General features: G+C 35.5%; 1 protein-coding gene across 1 annotated transcript; it reads right to left on the minus strand.

The window, feature by feature from the left end:
- Positions 1-4,971: 4,971 nt before the first annotated feature.
- Positions 4,972-24,802, minus strand: LOC107816636 (callose synthase 7). The gene is made up of 42 exons (XM_016642367.2): positions 24,210-24,802; positions 23,309-23,409; positions 22,610-22,722; positions 22,423-22,510; positions 22,220-22,330; positions 21,974-22,096; positions 20,729-20,827; positions 20,496-20,587; positions 19,977-20,100; positions 19,284-19,418; positions 19,130-19,206; positions 18,965-19,052; positions 17,474-17,596; positions 16,210-16,327; positions 15,710-16,041; positions 15,584-15,636; positions 15,317-15,377; positions 14,463-14,544; positions 14,333-14,382; positions 14,172-14,258; positions 13,957-14,061; positions 13,751-13,845; positions 13,560-13,641; positions 13,315-13,478; positions 13,047-13,170; positions 12,803-12,906; positions 12,587-12,680; positions 12,329-12,480; positions 11,126-11,235; positions 10,914-11,033; positions 10,741-10,809; positions 10,453-10,642; positions 10,268-10,379; positions 9,989-10,108; positions 9,807-9,922; positions 9,645-9,728; positions 9,234-9,346; positions 8,933-9,162; positions 6,906-7,703; positions 6,763-6,813; positions 6,027-6,212; positions 4,972-5,465 (listed from the first exon to the last, which is right to left on the minus strand). Exons 1-42 carry the CDS (start codon positions 24,424-24,426, stop codon positions 5,232-5,234), a joined length of 5,727 nt encoding a protein of 1,908 aa, XP_016497853.2. The 5' UTR covers positions 24,427-24,802; the 3' UTR covers positions 4,972-5,231.
- Positions 24,803-24,907: the final 105 nt, after the last annotated feature.

Here is a 24,907-nt window from a genome sequence, read left to right on the forward strand (position 1 = left end):
AGGTTAATTTAGTTAATATTTTTTTTTTCTCTAGGAGTTCGTATTTTCTTAATGGGTGTGCCAAAGGTAAAACGGTCACTTATTATGGACCGGAGGGAGTAGTAATATTCTAGAACACAAAACTCAACATATTACTCCACATGTTCCTCTAATAAATACTCACGCTTCAAACTTTTTTCAGAAAAAATTGTGACAAATAAAACTTGAACCATTATAATGGTAGTGAGGGAATAAATTTATTTGTTTTTAATTTGAATTATTTCTCCAAACACCTAATCTGTCCAATCTTTAGTATATAATAAGTTTTCAGCCAATTAAGATATATGCTACTTTCTTCACTATCAAAATTCTCATATTGATTTTTAATTTTATAAAGAAAAGACTCTCCATCTCATAATCAATAGATGAATGGTAATACTTTAATTTCTAACTTTAAAAGGTTAAAATGGGTAATTACAATTTACTCAAACAAAAATGAAGGCGGCATCGTATTCGACATTAATGTCATATTTGGGCAAGATTATTGGAGAAAACTGCATATATAATTCCATGGAAAAGAAAACTTAAGATTGCTAATTGCTTTGATATGGCCTCAAGAAAGAGCAACGTCTCATGCAACATTATTTACACTGTTTCATACGAGCGTATAAATGGCTCTCTCTTATTGCAAATCTTGTGATATATATGATATTCATATAAAATGAACATCGCCGAGCAAGAATCCCATACTTTTCAGAAATTGTTTAAAGTTAATTAAAACCTCCATTAGACCACACACTCCATTATATCCTAGAGGAGAACGAGAAAGAGAAAGAGGATTGAAGAAGAAGAGGAAGGAGGAGAAAAAAGGTTGATACATTGATGATGTATATAATTTAAATTCACAAGGAATAAGAACTATCTGTAAAACTTGAATTACACATAAAAGAGATCCGACTTGAAACACTAGAATATAACTTCTCTGTCCTAATGTGACAAAACCAACGTCATAAAACTACCATACAGAGTTTGGAATGTATCAAAATAGACATTTCTAATTAAGAACTTGCAGCTGAAACTTTATATATAGACATTCATATGTATGAACAAAACCTATGTACATACGTACAATATTCACGGCATAATAATAATAAATCCAACGATTGCCTCTTCTACATACAAGAAATGTACATCGACTAATACTGATCACTCCACACTCACTAATTATTAAATTAACAATCTACATCTCTCTCTACATCGAGATCTAGACAGAGAAAAAGCCAAAAAAAGAGATATGAAAGTATAACATATATATGCACAACCATTTACAGTACTTTCTATATATAGCTAGATATGAACAACACGTACGTAGTCTAGATAATCATGCAGACGCGGGACTTATTAGCTAATTAAGTCTCACAAAAGACTGGATAAATCATAACCATAATCATCAACAGAAACCTGTTCTTGATCAATAAACGGAACGTGTCCTTCATACTGTTGATGATAGCTAGTATATGAATCCATCTCCAATAGCCATGTCTCGATATTCCTATATTCTTCAGAAAAATCCATTTGATTTTGGCTTCCCATATTGGAATATTTATTACTATCCAACAAACTGAAAGATGGTTCTTGGAAAGAAGCTTCAAATGTATTAAAGGATGATGGTATACTTCCTTCTGATGAATCTATGGATAATTCCTGGCTATATTCTTGATATTGGTGATCAATGAATTGCAACCGTTGATCATGATCATGATGATGATCAGGAGGTGATGGGGATGAGATCATAGGACTTGATGATCCATTGCCAGTGAGTTGTTGGACAAGATTCTTGAAGTTTGAAGAGTTTGTGATATAAACTTTGGGTTTCAAGAATTTGATCAAACTGTTGAGTTGTTTCTTATTGTCATGAATAATATGGTAATTGTTATTCTTGGATATCTTCTGTGATTTTGAAGCTTGACCAGCTGTGATTTTCTTCCCCATATTTTCTTGCTTAGAGAACTAGGAAAAGTCTTAGAATTCACCGAAGCTTTTCTCTTGCTTTCTTAGCTCCTATCGAGGAAGTATTAATAATATATGTGAAGGATTTTGAGGATGATATATATGACGTGGTTTGAGTCGGGACTTTGGAGAAGGAGATTTTAAAAGATGCTGAAAATGATGTTTATTAATTCTGCACTAAAGTGTGAAAATTGGATCGGAGTTCATTATTCTATCTTTTCCTTTTATTTTTGTCCAAATCAACTTGTATTTACATCAACTATTCTATTCGATATCTATACCTTCAATAAATATTAGATAACTCTAAAACATGAATCATAATTCTCATTGACTCTTTAATTACTTCCGCGGTGCTAGTTATCTAATATTATACCCTTCGGCAGAGCTACAACTAACAAAGAGTGATTAGTATATTAACACCCTTCGCTCAAAAATTATATATACAACGATAACATCATACGTCGTAAAAGTAATGCGTACGCAGATCTTACCCCTACTTTGTAAAGGTAAAGATGTGATTTTCAATTGACTCGGCTCCCTCCCTCCAAGAACTCTCCACTTTGCTCTTGGGGTGACTCGAACTCACAAGAGCTTGGTTGGAAGTGGAGGGTGCTCACCACTATAGCAACCCACTCTTGTCTAAAAAAAAAGAATATATATATATATATATATATATATATATATATATATACAAAAAATTTATATAATGTATTATAAATCATATATATAATATATTAAATTTTAAACACTTTCAACAAATATTGTTGGATTTGTAATTGATTAATTATATCCTATTGGGCCCCTCCACTCATTGCTCTCCTTCGCCATCTACCTATCAATTGTGATATCTATCCATGTGTCACCTCAAGGTGTAGACTTAGGACAATATATATATATACCAAGAATTGTAATTACATGGATTTTTTGTGTATTGTTAGGCAGTTAAATGTAAACGTTAGTCAATTTCTATAGGATTGACAGGAAATTGTATTGGCGAAACGGAATTAAAAAAAATGAGAACTTAGTTTTATAAAGTACAGAAAATTAAATGAATTTAACGTTGATTGCATCACAACTGAAATGGGAGAACCCAGAAAACATACTTCCTCCGTCCCAACTTAAGTGACTCCTTTTTTTTTTTTAGTAAGTCCATTTCTATATTTGATAACAATTCAACTTTAGATTATTCTTTTTACCATTAATGAGATGATTTCTAGCCCACAAATTTCTATGATTTATTTAAGATTACAAGTTTCAAAAGCCTTCCTTTATTTCATAAAATCCACGTCCAGTCAAATACTTTCATATAAATTGAGACGGAGAGAGTATAATTTATGTAAGGAAAATAAATAATAAGTTAGATTATTAGATATAGTTACGTGACCAACTAATGAATAGAGAAATATAATTAAATAAAAAAGTAAAATAAGATTGACAGAAAACTATTTTAGTTATATTAATTAGAGGAAGAAATCGAGTTATTAAAAATTAATATGACAATAAAAAAATAAATTTATCAATAATAAGAAATAATTATATAAATATTATACTACTATATATAGAGAAATAGCAATTTTGGACCCTTAAATTTTTTGGGCCTAAAGCAACTGCTTCACTTGCTTTAGGTTCAGGACGCCCCTGACCTCAAGTTGTAGACTTATCGACAATATACCAAGAATTGTAATTACATGTATTGGTGTGTATTGTTAGGCAGTTAAATGTAAACGTTAGTCAATTTCTATAGGATTGACAGGAAATTGTATTGGCGAAACGAATGAATAAAATAAAATGTATGTATCAGGCAGAAGAACAGTAAAGGCACGCAACAACTATTCAGCTACTTTGTCTTATTATACTTCTACAATTACATCCAAAGTTAGAGAAAACAAAATGTACTAAATTTGGTTCATATTTATGGTTCTAAAATAATTAAAGTCAATCTTGTTTCTGATATATGAAATATTTCACCTACAAAGATCAACCTTCTATCTTTTTATTAATGTATAAAATTTGAGTAGTTTCTAATTTTTTTTAACGTACTCAAACTGTTATTTTATTGTTGGAGAAAACGTTCCTTAGAAATTATGATTCATATCTTGCAAATAATATAAAGTTTAATTGTACAAGTATTAGCCTGAGAGGCTTATGATGCTCCTTGAACCATATCGTCAAAAGTAAGAAAGAAGTAATGCAATTATTTGGACAGATGGAGTAATTATTTGCAAGTATTTCTCCTCTAATTGGGACAGATATGTATATTATAATTAGAATGAAAAGAGACATTTAGCATCAGATGATAAACATCCTTATTGCTGCTTGAAGTGACTTCATATTAAAATCGCATCAGAATCTGGAATTTTGGCTGGTGGCTGTCTTGCATATATGTTGATTGCGATGCCAGAAATTAAAGAAGACAGACAAGGAAAAATAAATAAATAAATAAATAAATAAATAAAAAGAGAAGAAGCCACAAATATCTGTGCCGACTAGGAATCAATATTTATCTTCTGATGGTTCCAAGTTTCAGCACCATTGGCAAATCATATAAGAATATAGCCATGGTAAGTACCAGAATCTGTACAGGTTCTTGACTTATTACTAATCATAAATTCAGTTTATGAGTAGTCCTTTTGGTCTCTGATATTCAGATGCTTAATTCACCAAATGGTAAAGGAGCTATTAGAACCTAGTGGAAGTAAAGACAAATTATTTAGTACTGAAAAATAAAATAGGTAAAAATTATTCGCATCAGGTGTTTACACCAAATTATATTAATTTATCATGATTAAGCGATAAAATAAGTGAGAAGTTTGTACTCCTGTGACATCCTGAGTATTGACCAGGAAGAAAAAGTAGGAGCATCTGAAAAAATTTAAGAGGGTCGAAAACTTCAATACAACATTCTTTAATTTAGACCAGTTTGCTGATAAAGGACACTGACAAGCATATCAACTGATACCATTATCGCTTTGAGTCTTTGCATTTTCAGTATAATAATAATATTAATGAGAATTTATAAAGGCTACAAATAATTGTAAGTAAAAGCCTAAAGATTCGTGACCAACAGAAAAACAGCCAATTGTATGTATCTTCTACACGAGTATATGTAATATTTTCAAGACTTCCAAGTTGCTACAAAATATTTTTACACCCTATTGAAACATATGATTGAACCCTATAGAATAAAAGATTTCTTTGTGCATTCAGTTAAAAAAATGTGCTAAACAATAGCCAGAAAAACATCAAGAATTTGATTCTTTCTTCCCTGCAAGGATCATTGAAATCTGGAGACCTCTACTGAAAGCCTGGTTGAAGAGCAGCCGCGTCTGGAACTCTGATACAAATGGGAACCAAGATAATACTACAATTGGCGCAAATATGAACAGTCCCATAATGCATTCATATGCCCTTGCCAATTCCATTACTGAATCCCAAACTCCGAGCCCCTTAAAACACGGCCTGCATGCCTGACCAATCTATGAACATGAAGAAAGATATAAGTCACAAAGGTATATATCTTCGTCACATGCTCTTACAAAATATTTACTATCTTTGAAAATCTTCATTTCATCTTCTTTGATAATTGTCAAGTCCATTAGCTGTATCACTTGACAATGGAAACATTTTCACTTCATTCTAGTAGCTTATTATATTGGAGAAAGAAAGACAAAAGTTGCTATCGTAGGATTCCATGAATTAAGAGAGAGTTTCAATGTTAACCAAACTGAAAGAATGTAAGACGGGGGATTGTCAGAAACGGATCCAGGATTTAAGCTCTATGGGTTCACCTTTAAGATTTTTAATATTGAACTCATTGTATTTTTAAGGTTATGGGTTCAGACCTACTATTTGTTACAATTTTAGTATATTTTTACACATAAATTTATGCTCCGCATCAGATGAACCTGGCGGTACCGCCCCTGGGGTTTGTAAATTTAAATTTTGCTATTTCAGCACAAGCCCGAGAACGAACCATATTAGCAAGTAAATAGAACAAAAATGATGATCCGTATGATACGCAAAAGAAATGAACTTACAAGAAGAATGCCCCAGCCTGTCGGTACAAAGGCAAGAATGGCAGCAAATAGATCAGTTATGGTGAGGCCACAAACAACAAATAACACGGTCATGACAGATACAAAACCAAGGAATAGAAGTGCTTTCAGAATTCTGAACATGAGCTGAAAATCAGTCCCAAATCTTCGTCTGCCCATGGATACCATCTATAGCAAGCAAGATAACAAGAAGCAGCATCAGAGAAACACATTTAGGCCAACATAAGCATATGCATAATTGTTTTCATAACATTTCGCACATCCAGTTCAAGCATATAGAAAGGTGCAATATGAATTACTCTGATAGATACTGTCGATGAAGCAGGTATTTTGCAATTGAAAAAAAAAACTAGATATTCTGTAATAGACATAACTAGGTAAGATAGAACTTTGCAATCTGGCTTAACCAACCCCTGTATCTAGCTGTGAACAACTTTTGGAAGGTGTCTGCTCCTTAGTTATAGATTATTTTTTGTATCTGAGCAGTCACCTTTTCACTCTATTGTAATTTTTGTCTGCATCTACTTGACGCCTTTTAATGAAAGCTCTATTACTTCATCAAAAAGAAAAAGAAGGAAAGGTAGAACTTTGCAATCTGTTTAAACAGCATTTCACCCCCATCAACAGTAAGACTATGGTAAATGTGATTCCTTCGGCCACTTCCTATATATTAGTTTAGTTAAGTTGTAATGTGTCAAGCACGTTAAGAGGTAAATACCTTTAAGACGAGAAGAGCGGTTAGCATAACAAACCAAGAAAGTCCATACACCTGTATGAGATGATTTAATGGAAACCGTAAGACTCTTCTCCAAAAAGGAGAAACAAAATTTAAAAGGAAAGAAGGACAAGTAAAGCTCTTACCAGTAAACTTCTGCTGCCATGAGCTATATCAAGGTGATAGACAATTCCATATTGGTAAATAAAAAAGCGGAAGGAAAGGATTATGTCAATTACTCTACCCCTAAAATTTGTGTGTTTTAGATGTTCCTGCTCTCCATTCCACCAAGATTCCCAACTTTTATCCGGTGAAATCCCAATACCTCCACGATTTCCCATCCACCTCTTCCAATCTGTCCAATCATCTACCGTCTTTTGCCAGTCAAAACCAGATGGATTGAAGACAAAAGGAGCAAACAACCAGGAAGCTACCAAGAACCACATTGAAACAGTAACAAACCAATACAACTGTGAATCGCGATATGATTCCCCATAGACTTCATAGACAATTAACAGCATAAACAGCTCAAGCCCCTTGACAAAGTGACTGCGAGAATACATCCTGTAGTTATCGGCGTACTTTGCATGAAAAACAACAAAGCCACGACCAGTAGCTCGATATTTAGAACCTCCATGCAAGATTGTTCTACCGTAATAATGTGCTTTTGTTCCAAGTTGGAATGTAAAAAATACAGAAGCAAGCTGCAACTGCATAATTATAAAATCACCCAGGGCCGTGCGAAATCCTCTCTCCAACCCAATTTCCATTACCATAGGGAGTACAAGCAACAATCCCAGCTGAAATACAGACGACGTAGCCATAGCCTCTTCAAGAGCTTTGGACTGACGAACTGTAGGATCCTCCAAAATTCGCCTTTCCAACCCACTCAAGACCATATATAAGCGTCCATAAAGAAACACATAGACAGTAAGCACAGTAACCTGGAAAATTTAGACTCCAGAATAAAACTCTGGTTGCAGCAGAAATAAATGGCAACAACAAGCTTGAAACTGAAGGAGACAGAAGCTCAATTTTTTTCGAGGACTGGATAACTACTGCTAGTTTAGAAACAAGAGAAAATAAAAGTATCTGGACTTCCTTGAAGATAACTAAAGGTAAGGAAATCAGCAGTCGGAGTAAGTACAACATAGTCTGCATAGAGAGCTCAATTCATTCACATGAATGAAATACTTACACATGAAGTCCAGTTTTCACCATTTAACCAAGTTTATGATTTTCTGTACAGCTGAAGGAATTAGGTTAGCTTTTTAATGAAAATTAATCTTTCATATCGTACAGTAGTAGAGCTGCAAGTCACAAGCAATAAATGCAGGGACAAGCCCAGGACTTATTTTCTTTATCCTATTTTGTATTCCAAATACTAGAACTATGATCTGATGGTTAAATAATTTGTTACTTAGAATTGTGTCCTAAATTTGTTTACTGCATAGTCATGAACAGATACAAAACGTTCAGAAACAAAATGTGCAAGTAGCATGAGGCTTCACATCTGTACTAAATCATGAGCCCTAGTACATAGTTTCATGGGTCCTAATTTCTGATTTTCCCCCTTCTGTTTTAGGAATGCCGGAAGATAGGGTATTAACAAAAAAGAGAGAGAGAGAGAGAGAGTGAGAGAGAGGATGATATGTCTGAAATGGGGAACCACTCTCTGAGGCTGTTTGGATAGCACAAACACACAAACTGCTTGAAGCAGTTCTAAACATTCATCTCTATCAAGATAAACAGATTGAAGTTGAAATAATGTGCTTTAAAAATTAGCCTCTGAAATGTTTAAGCCAAGTTCACTACATAATCATCAGCGCTTTATCAAGCCTCCAAAAAAAAAAATAAAGAGACGCTGCATGAATCTATAAGTATGTGCTTTTCTGCTACTTTTTGTTTTTTATTCATCAACTTCTTTCATATGTGTGTTCCAAAATTTTTATTTCTCATTACTTTTTCTTTGGTAATATTTCAGCTATATAGATAATGTCATGCATCAGTTATGCTATATCAGCTAGCATTGTTTACTCGTGCAAAATATTGTTGTTGACTTAGTTTTTTACCACAACAGTTAGCCAGAAACCCTGCCTGATTCCATCAATCAGATAGTCAAAAGATTTCATGTAATGAAGTGTATGCATAGAACTAAGAGCAGTTTGCATACCATGCTACTGAAGTAGAAACCAACTGTGGTGAAGTAGAATGACAACATCCTGTAGAAGTCAAATCGACGCCCAAGCCTATAGACATCACGGCTCAGTGTCTGTTCTCCGTTTCCATTTGCCACCTTTGCCTCAAATTGAGAGATCTGATTCATCCCCACATCACGACCCTTCCCCACTTGGATGTATTCATGATGTGTTACGAATCCTCCTCGTAAAGTTGAATTATAACCTGAAGATGCACCCCAGTTAAGTATCCAAAAAATGCCGTAGCACTGTCACCGTTAAAGAATACCATCTCACCTGAAAATATATCTTCACTTAGGTTAATTGTTTTAGAAGCTTTACTAACACCACCCCTTGTTACATGAAAGATTCTGTCGAAAATATCAGGATGACCATAATGAAATCTTACCCTGTGAAATTTAAAAAGAGTAAAAACAAAAGTTATGAGTCAATCTTTGAAAAGAGAGAAAATCAAAACAATAAAGTAGCACGAGTTAATTGCAATTAAAATAATGTAGTAACCATTTCACCACAATTGGAATAAAAGGTATGCTCGCAGACAGTTGTAAAGGCAAGAGGCCACAGGAAGAAGCATCAAATAAAGCTTCTAATTAATGATCTATATGTAACGAACATTAGCAGCTTCTGGTGACCTACTCTGTATCAGTGGAGAACCTACTTCATTTGAAGGTAGGTAAGAAGACTCACCTTAATGGGTTTGCCAAAACTCTTTGTCCAATGGTTACAAAACTGGTCTCCTGATTGGACATGAACCAAGCAAGCGAAGAGACACTACAACACAAAGGACACAGTAAGCACTTCTATAACCATGTGAGCTATCAAGGACTTGTAACATCAAATATTGCAAACCTTCCGGTAAAAATATGCTCCCTTAAACCTAGTATTGTCGGTCTTCGCTGCCTATGAGGCTTCAAGAATTCCTCCAATACATTCCTCATCTTGAAAGCTTCTTCAAAATAATTATCCTAGAAGAAAAAGGAGTAAGACTCCTCGTACATTATAATGAAGAAGCAGAAAAAATTGAAACTTACTTGATTCATATCTATGGTTTGTAATGCTTCTCCACGAGTGAAAATGATGGCATGATTTTGATTTTCAGGTTTCCCTTCCCCAATTTTAGGAGGACCAGGAAGCTTGATACGGTATATTTCCTAGCATGGTAGCACAAGAAAACACTGCTTATTCCAGTTATATGAAGACAGAAAGATCTTACTTTAGTAAAGAAAATTTTTGCGCAAATAACAAATCATTGAGAAAAAAAGCATTTGTTAAAAAAAAATCTTTGTTTTCCTTCGCAGTCACACTCATACCTCATCCAATTTATCACCTCCCTTCACCAGTACGGAGTAGTAAACCTTCTCGGACTTCCCATTAACAGTTTCATCACGCTCATCTATGTAAGCAACACGCAAAGATGGATACCTGAAAGGTTGAGAATAGAATTAACGATACCCCCTATTTCCAACTAGTAGAGTACTCAGATATTCCAACTTACGTCAACATGAGATTCAGAATATTGACATAACAACTACGGTCTCGCTGTTCACTGGATTTCTTCTGAGCACCATAGATCTGACAAGACACAACATAGGTGAACTTCAGATCTGCCAATGCCTGTGCACGCTCCTTCAGTGCTCTGTAATCTGTTTGATTCATATCAATGATCCGATAACCTCCAAAAATTGCTGCAAAGTAAAGAGTAGATAGTTAGCACCAACCACATCCGACTCACAGTCTCACGTATGTATCAGTACACAATGAAACAAAAAGATTCAAGTAGCACCTTTGTCCTCTGCAAAATCTAGAAAGTACTGAAGCTCAAGAGCCTCCCTGTAGTACATCATTCCTCTCACTGGAATTTCACGAGCACAATAGAAGAAGAGAGCATAGTTGAGTGAAAACAAAATATACTGTCAGAAGTTGCATGAAATATCAAATATGTTATTGCTATTTGACCTGTCCTTGCAAGTGTCTGTCCTCTGTAAGATACCCAGTAACGAATCAATTCATTCCTGTCTTTATTTAAGCATCCCATCTTAGGATCATTGATGCGGTCCTCAAAATTTTTCCATTGATCTATTTCATGGTCAAATAAAAACAACTAAGTTTAGTGCTTTATCTGTGTTGCAATGTGATACAGCAATTAACAAGCCACAGATTACACTCACCTGGATATATCTTCTGAAGGTAAAACAGAGTGGTAATACCATCCTCATTTTCCTTGTTAAGTTCCTCATCAGAATAGAGAACATCTTCATTATAGTAAGGAGTCAAGACACTGGACAATAAACAAAAATATTGAATCAGTTCTGCAATTGCAGCACAGCAAGCAGACACGTCGTTGCAACATGAGAAAATATTATGAAACATGAATATCAAGCACTATAAGATATTTAGAGGAAGAATTTAAAGGTAACACGCATGGTAAGTAGAGAATTGGTGTTTTCAGAACCAATCAAGTGAACAAACGAAAGAAGAAGTTTCTCAAGTGCCTGTTGTCATTCATTTAATATATGAAAGTGAGTCCCCATATTTTCTACAAAAATTTCTTTGCTATTGTCGTTTTTCTCCCTCAAAATCCTCGTACCACAACTATCAAGTATCTGTACGGTGTCGGTGTGTCCATAACAGAGGACAAGCATCTGTTGATAACTGCTTTTCTAAACCTATTAATAAGGGAGTGTACTCCCTTTATCCCCAAAACTTGATCTGCTCTTCTTTTTAGCCATTCTTAAGGAACTCGCATTTTGTCATTATAGAAATAATTTCTCTGTCCAATGTTCAAAGTATTATAATCATACAGTATTCTATATCATGCCATACTTGATGTCACAATTTCAACTAACTACTCATACTTCAAGCTATAGTTTGAAGTACTACAAATTCAAAATATCATCTGTACAAACAGTTTACTCTTAATTTCATTTTTAATGGAACAGTGAGTTGAAAAATGAAAGAGTGAGCACTTTACTCTATAATTAAACATCCATTCAAGTTGTATATGGAGCATAATAGTGGACAAGTATCTTCTAATTTATTGTTCGCTTAAAACTGTAAGTTGGAAGATGCTGAAAACTGAAAGAGTCAGCATTCAGTAACAAATTCTATTAAGGTTTGCTTTGTGTCACTATTTGAAACATGTTAAATTTGCATGCGTTTTGATAAATAACAAAGTGTAAAAAGGAAAAAAAATATAAAAGAAAATATAAAATGCCACTCCTATATAGCTTCAGCAATGCTGCATAAAGAACAACATCAACATACTCAGTGAAATCCCACAAGTGAGATCTGGGGAATGCTTCATAAAGAAGAGAGACATAAAATTCACCAGCAAAGCAATAAAGGTCCTTTAATTATAGCTCAGAACTAACCTGAAAGAAAGCATATTACGAACTTTTGGAGCATCTGGCATTTTCATAAATAGGGAGTTTGCGAAAAAGGTCATTCGACGGCGAGCATCCAAATTCGTTGGCACATTAATTGCAGACTCTTTCACAGTCAACAATAAATTAAGCCTGATAACCTATAGAACAAATGTGGTACAGAAGAGCCAGATAAAAAGCATTAGTAAGATATAACAGCGTGATTTACAGAATTAACAAAGAAACAAAGCTCAGATTTCAAAATACCTTTTCCCTCCAAGATCTGTTATGAGTAAGATAGATATTTATCCTTTCAAATATCTGCTCCTTTCTGTCAACCTGGTGAGCTCTCTCCAGAATTCTAGGGGGAAAAGAACAGAAAATATAAATTGTACATCAAAATTGAAGATGCTCGTTACAATGCAGATTTGATTCCGTAAATCTCGTGTCCTCTGAGAAAACTACTTTCTGTCAAGAACTTACTCATGGCCAGCAACCATAACATCTTGAATGATAATTTCCATGATATCTTGGATAAGGTTAATCATAGGGGATCTTTTCGCCTCTTCATCTTCATAATCAGTCACCTGTAAGTACCATATTAAACACACAGAACGTACTAGCAGACAACTAAACATCCACAATTTCTTCAAAAAGTAGAAAAATACAAAAGGAAGCATTTAGAACTAGTTAGTTGTGTTTGTGCAAATACATGTATTGCACTAACCAGCAGATTCAAGAATCTCTCCAATTTATCATTCAGTAAGGGCAACCCACTCATCCGAAATTTCCTTAAGAACGTTCTTTCTTTTATGCTGTCATCTACTTCTCTGCGTATCTGCTCCACAACCCTATAAAAGAGACCAAATTCCAAGTGGTCATATGGCTTCTTCGCGACAAATTACGGGAAAACTGTATGACAAGCATGGACCTGAACCTTCAGCATTAGATAGCCCGAAAAATAAACAAAAAAATAGTACTTGAAAATGCCTTACATCTTGTCATCTTTGTTTTCCAGAATGCCGACCAGCAAATATCTGAGTGTCTCATAGCATTCAATCACTGCAGAGCGCATAAAATCATCACTTTTAATCTTCCTGAACAGGTCAGCATCTTCTTTTCCTCTGAAATCTTTTGCCATATCCAGTGCTATTGGAATCTAACAAGAATCAGGTAAAAAAATGAGCCAAAAAAGGAATATTGCAATGATCTAAAATAAACAACAGGAATCAAGTATCACCTTACTAGTGAGCAAGAAAGGAGGCCACTGAATAACACAGACTTCACTCGATGAATAGGGTACAAGAAGCAGATCTCTTTCCCTGGCAGTTCACAGCGACAAAAGAATCACCAACTTAATTTTAAAGTGCATAACTACCAAAATCTATTCACTAAGTTCGGATCATAATGAATTTCAGGCATAGTCCCCACTTATGGTTGATGAGATCCTCCATCCGCAAGGAAAGTATGAACTCATTCCACATCTGAGAGAACTTTGCAATGTTCTTCCTTTCCAAAGAATCATCCTACCACAGTAACACAAAGTTCAGCAGAACAAAAATAGTAAAGAAGGACTAAGGATTTGTGATGATGCAAGAATATGGGAGCATCAATTTGCATATATAAGTAAGTGCTACCTGATGTCTATGTTTTCTTTCAGCTTTTGAAGATGGCACAAGACGTTCACTAAAAGCTGAAGGAATTGACTCAAATCGTGATCGTAACATCCCTAGCGTCCTTATCTGAAAAACAAAAAAAGTAGAAATAGTTAACAGTGTGACAAGTTTTTTCAAGAGGAACCAGAATAATTCAGTCCAAGAAACCATTCATCGGTTCAATAGAATTAACCAACCTCGCCGAGGTGGCTGAATGCACCATAGATCCCTCCAACAATTGTAGAGAATATAGCATACCAAATTTGTGTGTCCATGAAATAGACCTACAGGCAATCCACATCTCTTAGAACTCAACATCAGATTGTCATTCTCGAGTGGTTTTTCTTCCATAACATACCAGAAGAATTGGCGCCCATATGACAATCACTACTCCAATGTTATGTGGCACTGAATAACATTCAAATTCGAAATGATTAAGCACACGTTGGCAACAAAGCAAGGTCAAAGATTTTCGGACAAAGACTTACTATGTGGAAAGAACTCATGCCAGTCAAAGCTTGTGACTCTTATATCCATAATTGTCTTGGTAGGCTGCACTAATGGCAATATCTGCAGGGAAAAGTAAAAAAGAGACACGAAGGAAACAAGAACAATCCAATTAAGAACCATCACATACTGAAAAGACATAGAGAGTTCTGACGAAAATTGAAGTTTCAGCTTGACTTTCTTTCATTTTCTTCTTCTTGAAGAAGCAAAGGGAGTGGACGCTTTTGCCAATTGAAGTTGAAAATAACACCGTTAGTCTTAAGTAATGCTTCTGAAGTAGTACAGATTAGACTATTGAGATAGAAATTGGTCTTAAAAATAAATCAGAATTGACATTAAATTGCAACATCAGAAAAACTGATTCCTAACCTTGTAGTGCAAGCCAACCATGCACCATAGTTTCTAAGAACATCTTAGTTTGAACAGCTAGAACTAAATAACCAATACTTCTAAAGGGACAAAAGGTGTCGCAGATAGAGTTGAATAATGTGTGGTCCTTTCGGAAAAGCCACGTTGAAAGAACATAACATGACGGTTATGCGGAAGTAGAAAGCAACGTGGACAAGTTTATTCACAACGGTCTAATGACGTGGCAAGCCACGTTGACAGTATCATTAAGACAACCTTTTGATGACATAGCAGTCACGTCAGAATCACCTGGATTGCATGTTATGTAGGAACCCACAACGGTTATACAAGTTTTCGTTTATATTTTTTTTAATTTATTTTTTCTCAAATGTGGAATAAGGTAGTCATAAAGATAACCACTCCTCAGACATACTAAAATGGATTTACAAGGAGAAAAGGAATAATAGAGCTTAAGGAAAAACATTACCTCAACATAGTAGCTGAATCCAAGCTTGCTAATGATGAGCATGATCCAGAAGAGAGTGTACCTGAGCAAATAAAATGAGCAAATGAAATGTTAAATCAATTCGCTGCACGAAAGATGATTACGAGTATTCACTACAACCCATTAGCCTTGCCCCACATCCACACACGCAGACTACCAAAAACGAATATGAAAGGAACAGAAGAATAGAAATGCTATCAAACAAGACTTGTTTATATGTGTAAAGATATAAGACAAATGAGTTCTTACTTTAAAAGGGAGAACATGTCTTCGTGCATGCCTCTTCCAACATAAAGCTTAGGCTGGAAACACTATAGCTATTAGACAAATGTGACAGAACTGTCCATACAAGTACAAAAGCATAAATATGCTGACCTGAGCCCACCACATAAGGAGGGTGATGATTCGCCAATTTGAACGCTCCATGGATTTCCGCAAGAAAGGGAAGAAAAATAGAAAGACGGCCAATATCTCTGGTATCAAGTAAATAGCAACACAGTAGTAATACAGTGACTCATTTTCAATATAACCTCCCAAATTACTCAAGATTCTCAAAACTCCCCCTGGATCCTGAACAGACTTTGAATAAGCAACAGGCATGACAACAACCCAGAATGCGGCAAATGTAAATTTCAGAAGGTAGCGAAGAATCTGGGTAAACTTTAAGCTCCTCCAAGCTCTCAAACTAAGAATTATGTCCAAAGTAGCTGCAGAAAGCACATATAGATGGACCAACGCTCAGCTTCCGAATGAAATACATGAAATACAGTCACAGTACCAAAAGTGGTCAAATCTAGATGCACTCCTTACACTTTCAATAAAAGAGTTCCCGGTAGACGATAAAGAAAGGAAATTAAATAAGGTAATGCAAGTACCTCTCAACGCGTTAAGAATAGCAGCAGTTATGAAAATGCTCAAGACGCTTTTGAAAACATCCGCGTCAAAAATCACGGACAAAGATCCTGACTGATTCCACGCAATGATAACCATTGCCTGAGAGGGAGTGAAATGAGATCATTACAAATATTTTATAAAGATGACATGAGCTACAACAGAACTTCAATATATTTGCAAGTATAATTTTTTATATTGTAAAAACCCAAACACCCAATCAAAATAATGACAACGCATGTTTAGCCCTTAATATTTATTAACCACCTCAATATCTTCTATAAAAATATTCTTATTCTTAACAATACCCGAATAAGAACTCATAACACTAAGAATAAAAATATTCTTATTCTTAACAATACCCGAACAAGAACTCATAACACTCTAAGTGATCAGGTAACTGTCAATTGGAGGACTTACTGTGGACATGCAAGGTAAATATATGGCATACCATGTGTCAAGTTAACGAATCTGAACTCTTCAGTCCAGTATCCATTAAATTCAATGCCAACCCAGAAAAACAAACCCTAAGAATTCAGCAATAGTTAAACGAATAAATTTCGACTCTAATCATCTAAAATACATCAAATAGATTTAAAGAAAGCTATAACATTCGCCAAATGTGAGCTTTGCTAAGCAGTGACGGACTTAAAGGAGGAGGCCGCATATGATAAATTCTAAGAGTCTGAATAAAGCAGAATGAATTCAGATGATTCATCCAGCCAATCCCCACTAGTTCAGAATCCAGGGCTCAGTTGATTGATGCCTTTTTCAGTAATGACCGCGCTTTAGTTGTGCTTTGCCTTTCCCAACAGACTTCAGCATATATTTTTTGCACTTTTTGCCTTTGATAACACTGCTCTTCAACCACAAAATAGCCAAAGGTGGATATTTGAATAACTATACATTTCAGTGACATCTATATGGAGATTTAAATTCTTAGTACGCTTGGTTTTCTAAGTACTACAGAAGAATAACGGCTTATATCCAATAAAATACTAGACCACTATCTTGAAGCACCAGATCCCTTAACATTTACTGGGGCATGTGTAGCACTCAGACCTGCTGATTAGTTCCATTTCCAAAGAGTGCTTGTACTAACTTATAATGGTTGTGTGGCCTTATTATCTCTGCCTTCTCCTTCACTTCTTTTTACCTTTCATCCCTTGTAAATATGTTCCCACACAGTTTATACTATTAAGACAAGGAAAGAAGAGCGTGCAGATTTTCAAATAAAACATAGCATACCTGAAGTGCCAATATAAAAAATATCCACATCCGGTCAAAACTCCTATAAAGGTGCCAAAAAGTTCGAATTTCAACAAAATTTGTCTTAGGCTTCCTCCCTCCAGTAGCACCATTATTATGTCCCTGATAATCAAGCTATGTTAGTCCAATTATAGAGAAACATGAGAGAATACTGTGTCTAAAACAAAGCAAATGTCAGACAAAGTAAAGCCAAATTCTACAAGTTTGACAATTTAAGGTATTTTGAACGTCTTAGTTCTTGCCAAGGAATGTTAGAATATTCACTTCGGAAGTCAAGATACCGACCTGCCAGACTTTCAGAGAAGAGCAATTACGTACCTTCTTTTCTCCCGGAGTCAAGGATCATGTGTTCTTTTTATTTTTTATTTTCTAGTTTTTATCTTTTGGCATATTGGTACAGTAGAAAAAGTTCATTCTCCTTTTCCGCAGCTCCAAAAAAAAAAAAGTTTGTCTAATAAGTTTAACATGGAAGTTATGAGTGAGCACTTCAAAGCTAAGCATGGTTTATAAGAGAATGAATACCAAAACAAAACAATCCTCAACAAGTGGAGCACCTTATATTTTTAACCACATTCAAAGAGCAACAAAATTCTCTTAGTTTTACACCTGCTATGTGGAAGTTGGAACTAACTCAAGCTACGCACTCTTAGTGCTCAAACTTACTCGGGCAAAGAACTCAAAAAGTATGCACAGTATACAGTGGTTCACATGCTAAAGGTTTGATGACTATTTTTATTCTTAACGCTATTCAAAAGTGACGCAAATTGTTGAGTTCCCACATTGGTGGGTTAAGGGTGATTTGGTGTCTCTTTATATGGTCTAGGGAAATCCTCACCTCTTGAGCTAGCTTTTGGGGTTGATTTAGGACCAAGGTCCATTTTCTTATCACAAAAAACCCACTCAAACTTGCGTAAACAAACTGCTTATTCAAAGAACTTCACTTCCTATTTACATGCATGCGTGAGTCTAAATATCTCATGTGAATGGTTGAATACTGACTCAGTCTCACGATGCAACATCATGTTAAGAATCAAATCACCCAACAGAAACCCAATTGGAAGTAAGTGAGGCAGGCAAGACCTTGCCAAAGTAACTTGTGCTCTTCTATTTAGCCAGATATAATTGTTTCGTTGTTAAATATATAAGTACAAAAGAATATGACATTCTTGAAGTATGATTAATTTTCCTGTTGAGGTAAGGCAGCAAGAGTGGATCCAAAGACAACATTTTATGACGGGATCTTGCAAACCAATATCATAACCTTATTTAAGGAAGCATAATTCAATACAATGGAATAATCTAGTGAATAAATTTGATGCCATGGAGAGTTTCGTGCTTCCATTAGTATACAGGAACCTCAGGAAGTTAATAGGACTTAAACATAGCCACCCAAGATCGTCGCAACTACTAAATAATGTCTCTCACGCTATCTCTACAGACATGATAATAAATCTGATAAGAGACACATACCACATTTGCTTTATTTATTTTATCTGAGTGTACGAAGAAATCAGCTTTTTTGTCCATTGGCCAACCTAGCTTAAAACATTTATCGGACCTGCAAAGGAAGAGTATAAGTCTCTTCTTCCTTAGACAGCAAAAACAAAAATTGTAACATGTTATACAATTGATTACCAAAAGTATTCATTCAGATCATCATAATTTCTCCATGCTGAATGGCTTGCTGTCCCACTCTGGTTTCTCCTAGCTTCCTTTTTCAGAAAAAATAATTCATATAAGGTGATAAACAACAATACTCTGAAGCAAATAGCACAAATATAGGAGTTACCTTACGAATGACTTCATAAATAGGGGTTACAACATCCCGCAGGAAAGACTCCTCGCCATGGGACACTGGTTGATATGCACCTCCACTGACAGGAAGTACATTGCCAAATAGTATTCCATGCATCTCATGTGCCATCTGATTTTTAGAAGTACAAAAAGCACACACACCGATCGAGGGTTACTTCTTATACAAATAATGTAGCGCTATTTCTGGAAAAGAACATGGAGAATAATCTCTACAATCCATCTGAAATACTTGTGTGCAATGTGTATAGAACTCTTGCATTACATGTGTGCAATGTGTATAACACGACTGGACAGTTCACTATGGAGAAATGATCGCATCAATCAAGCATCGCAAAACTGGTCACATTTCATGAAGAGGTCACACGGTAACATTATACATGTTGTCACACTGTTCCTCCACTTCACCCTTCCAAAAAAAAAAAAAGAAGTGTCCCTTAAGACTTATTTATCTTGGTATTACCGTATTAGTATCATGTCAGTTCTTCAGTGTGTGAGAATAGTGCACATGAAATGGTCTACAAGAGACAACACAAGCAGTGATTGATGTAAACTGACCAGCAGATTCTAGACAAATCCAAGGCATGTACTGAAGATATTGATAGATATCCAAGCAATCCAATATAAAAATAGAGAAGCATTATCTCATCTGATAGGAAAGCAAACCTACATTGTGGAAGATATAACATAGGCATTCTGGCATAAATCGTATATTTGAAGCTTCCCCCCATATAAGAAGATATAGGCCAATGTAAAGAAGCTCCAACTGTAGCTTGTCACAACCCTGCGGAAACCTGAAACACAAGACGTAAAGGCCAAGCAAGAGAAAAATCGCTTCCTGTCCCATTTTTATAATACACTATTACTACCTGAGAATCAAATATATTTTTTACTTCGATTATGACTCTTCAAACATCTTCTAAATATGTTTTAATTATAAAAATTGTGACTTATAGTACGTTTAATACAATTTTTAAGTATGTAAATTTAACGTAAGGAGTAAAGAACTAAGCTTCATATTTACGGCAGCAATGAGCAGGTTTGGAATCTTTACACTGAACTGATTCATTCACTTTAGGATGAAAGGAGTAATATATACATTTTTTTTTTGGAAAAAAAAAAAAAGCAAACCAATTCAATGTATTCTAGGAGGTTGTGCTTGTAATTTCATAATCGCTACTTGGCTCACCTGAGGTTTGAAGGCCAGTGCAAATATTTGCACCATGATTCATAGTTTTTGAATATCTTATCCTTCAGCTGCTGAACTGTATACATGTCCAACTGCAAAAATGTTCTCTTGGACTCAATTTTCAAGAGAAAAGTGCCAAAAGTGTTGTCTGCTAAGCAGACAAAATAAGTAGAGACCACTATGGATATTTAATCAAACTGGCATAATTATTAAATGAGCAGATACACAGTTACCTGATTATAATTTGCATCTTCCTCCACACTCTTGTTTCTTATATCCATGTTTGCAAGTAGCAATATTAAGTGCTCCCTTTGATTTGCCACATTTGCTTTCTTGATTCCACATAAATCAGCAGCAAGATACAGTCAGATGAAGTTAGGAAATCTCAACTATCAGCATGTTGAAGGAAATGGTACTAGAAGCAATTGAAAAATGCTAAATGCCACATCTTTGTTCTAAGGCATCACAAATAGTATCGAATGCAATTAACAGAACCAAGGCGAACTCAAGGAGGTAGCTTCCTGTAAGGTAGTATACGTATTCCTGATATACTAAGGTATGCCATAACATATCTCACAGCACCCCAAGTGTGATGCAATAGAAATTAAAAGACAATCACAGACTAGCAGGTGGTTCGCTTTCAACAAGGGAAACTTGCAAAGTGTAGAATTTCATCGAGGAAGAGTTTAAAGTACCTCTGAAGTTCAAACAGAAACTCATGAATTCATGTAAGCGTCTTGGTTTCACATGTATTTCGTAAACACTTCAGAAAACAAGTAACTAAATGAGGTCAGATATGCTTTACACGTTTGAGATTTTTCTTTTCACTAGTAAATTCTGCTCATTTCAAACTGGACGTGACACATGTTTCATACAATTTGTTGATGATAGAAAGAAGAATTTATCCTGGTTTGAATGCACTGTTATCATCAGACAGCCAAGGGAAGATCCAGGCAGCTATGCTTATTAACTGAAGATATCTTCCGCAGCATTCTGTGGGAATTGGGTTCCAAACAAGTTCTACTCATAAGTCATAGTAATAAAAATGTCGGGAGGTGGTGGGTTTCAGAAAGGAGGTGGTTAAGATACAAACATGTTTCAATGAAACATATTTCAGATACATGATTTTCTAGGTGGAATGAGTTGAAACTGTAGGGAATGAGCTTTCAGATCCAAACTCAACTTTACCCTTCAACTCCCGAAATGGTGACACCACCATCTCATTAACCTGACTCTGCTGTCTAAAACAATATAGCTTCAAAATGAAAATTTACACTGGCGAAGAAATGAACATTAACTATTCATCCAGTGTCGCCTTTTGTACGAGAGATTGTCCCCTTTCAGAACTTGAGATTTTTTTGGTGTGAATGAAAATTTGTGCAATGCAAGAGTTAATGGCCACTTAAGCATGTTGTCTTATGTAAGGCAATTAGTTTTGAACGCCTGCTTAGAGAGTCATGGTCAGTACTATATTTTACCTGGAAGCCAAAGGCGGAAGCAAGCCATTCGAGTATATCATTGACTGACTTATCCTTGTCATCAGGCATTCTGAGAACAGGAAGATTATCCATATTTCTTATAGCTCGAAGAGCAGCCTTAATCTGATCAAGAAAGACAATTACATCAACCTTTCTGTAATAATAATGATACAGAAGTACTTTTTAATCACACAAAAGGAGCATGCCAGCAAATGAAACTGAGATTAAAGCGAATTTTCGTAAAACCTCAGGAAGTTCCATTATTGCCGGTTTGACCCCAACTGCATAAATAGGAAGAATGTTGTAGTGCTCATAGTATTCTCTTTTCTCTTCGACATCTTTGGCATATCTATGTGTCTGTGAAAAAAAAGACACTAGAGCTTAAAGTTTTCATAAGAGGTATAAGTACTGCAAAAATTCAAAGGACTACATACGAACACAGATCAAACCTCATCATCCACTTTTGAAGAGGGTACCACTGTCTTCAGCACATCATATAGCACACTTGCAATTTGATAGATCTTAGCCATCTCTTCTCTAATAAAGCAACCAAGGTCAACCCGTAATTAAATGAACAGCGGTAGGCCATTACAAAAGAATTCCAAAAAGGTCATGAAATTTAAGTTGAAGTCTCACGGTTTCTTTGTTTGATGGCCATCTCTGATATTTTTCTCATAGAAGTTCTGGTAGAATTTCTGAATTTCTCTAGGATCGTTTCTTGCAAGTTGAGGTTGAGTTTCTTCTTCTTCCTACAATCAACAAAAACAGTACAAATTTTGCGTCCTGCTAATCATTGGGAGGATTTCAAAGCTTTTAACACTAAAGGCATAGGACATAAACAATTTAAAAGATGAAAATGAACTACTTATTTACGGAAATAACGAATACGGGTACTGTCAAACAAACATGTCAAATGCAAAATATTTGTCACAACCACACAGAGTTTCAACACGTAAACAAGAAAATGGCAGAAACAGGCTTTAACCCTGAGGTTGAAGTAGTACACTCCAGACAGTGAACACCACTAAAAGGAAAGAACTTATTATTTTGGTACACATTGAGGCCATATCCCAACATAATGGGAAATCAGTTGAATTGTGCAGATACTAGCTAAATATGAAATTATTCCATGAATAGGTTTCAGGGGGAGCCTAATGTAAAACCCAGACATGTAATCCTCTACAAAGAATCTGCTTAAGTCACTCCTCCATGTCAACTTGCGGAAGGTTGTTCCATCTATATGGCTATACCAAACAACATGTGAGAGACTACACTTAAGAAGGGAGCTTTTTATGATGAAACCACAAAGCTTTAACTTGCATATGATGCCCCTACCCTTTCAAGTCTATGTAACAGGTATGTCTTGAATTGACGAACGCCACGCCCACTTGATGTTGGATCCATCCTATGAGCCTTTTCGAAAGCATGGAAGCGACCTAATTTTAAAATATATAAAAAGGAGGAAAAGATGAGAAAGCGTAAACCGAATATAAGTGAAGACAATTACTAGCACCAAGTAAAGATAAGAGAGCATAAAAAATAACATTGACCTCTTCTCAACATAACAACAACATATTACCCAGTGTATTCCCACATTGTGGAGGTAGAGATGCATTTTCCGAAAGACCCTCCGCTCCTGCTATATGACTAATCATGACACTGCATTTTTTTAAAAACATAACCTAGATATCTCCAGTACTAATGATCCACATATGATTTTCGCGCATCCAGAGTGATGTTCAATAAGTGTGCCTCGAATTACCAATCACTCATCCTATAAATTTTATGAGGTCCCATATGCACTAGTTGAAAGATTTTCCATGTTTATATTTAACTTGACCGCCATAAAGATCCAAAGTAATCTGTTATTGGTCATATAACTACAAAAAACTAAGGGCTTGAATCTTTATTTAAATTAAACATTAGGTGATTTCTTCTCATTTGCCGGCGGAACATCAAGGTGAGCGCAAGCTAGGCTGGACACCACCAGCATTAGAAAAAGTAAATCTTTATCTCAAATTTAAAATAAAAAATAAAAACTACGGACTTGAAATTAAACCTAGACTAAGAGAATCTGATTTTAGTTTGTTATACCTATTGACTCCAAAATGTAAGTTAAGTCCTTGAGTGAATTTCCATGTTAATCATAAGGTACAAAAACTCCAATCAGTAGAACTAAATTATCAAATTAAAGCAATCAGGCATCAGAAAAAAAAAATCATGGAAATTTGCTTACAGAGATAAGCAACTCTAGGATTTTCTTTTTCGACTTCATTAGCAACACGAAGAATAGGAGCAATGGAGGCCAAGGAGGAAGGCACAAGTTCACTGTCTAATGAATTTTGATCTTCACCGGCGGCAGGGTCTACCATAGTGGGGGCCTTAGAAACCCGCCTAGACGCCGTTCTAGGCGGTGGGCCCCCTTCCGCCTTCGTTCCACTCGTACTCGCCATAATTTCCCCAAAATCTCTGGTTCTTTCGCCAGAGTTGTAGTAAAGAAAGACATAATTTGTGTATATATTACTTAGTGTTGTGGAGATACTTTGGATGGAAAGTGGGGGCAAATAGGGTGGGAGGGAGGGAGGGGGGCTTTAGCTTTTGATTTCTCTATGAGCAAGAAAAGAATGTGATTGTGATATGGTAGAAAGATTTCAAACTTCTTTTTCTTTCTTTTTGTTGGACAATCTTGTTTGTATGCGGGTTTTTGGATTTGCTTTATAGCTTTAATGGTGTGATTGATGAGAGATATATTGTTAAAGAAATGGAGAGAGAAGAGGGTGCGCGCACTTTGCTTTGCTTCGACCAAGGAATTTGATACAGACATGACCCAAAGGCGCTGTGGGAAAAAGAGGAAAAGTTTAACGGAGTTTCGTACGTTATTCATTCCCGCGCTTTAATAAAAACTCAGTTATGCAATTGAGAAATAAAAGCAAA

The sequence above is a fragment of the Nicotiana tabacum genome, chromosome 2 (genome assembly GCF_000715075.1).
Source record: "Nicotiana tabacum cultivar K326 chromosome 2, ASM71507v2, whole genome shotgun sequence".
In the NCBI taxonomy this organism is placed as follows: domain Eukaryota; kingdom Viridiplantae; phylum Streptophyta; class Magnoliopsida; order Solanales; family Solanaceae; genus Nicotiana; species Nicotiana tabacum.

Excerpts from the sequence above, each read along its gene's own strand:
- LOC107816636 (XM_016642367.2), bottom strand. The coding sequence starts at position 24,426 with ATGGCGAGTACGAGTGGAACGAAGGCGGAAGGGGGCCCACCGCCTAGA. Across the intron at positions 22,097-22,219 it reads CAATAATGGAACTTCCTGAG|ATTAAGGCTGCTCTTCGAGC; the intron begins GTTTTACGAAAA and ends TTTCTTGATCAG. Across the intron at positions 10,109-10,267 it reads GAGGTGATAAATTGGATGAG|GAAATATACCGTATCAAGCT; the intron begins GTATGAGTGTGA and ends CTACCATGCTAG.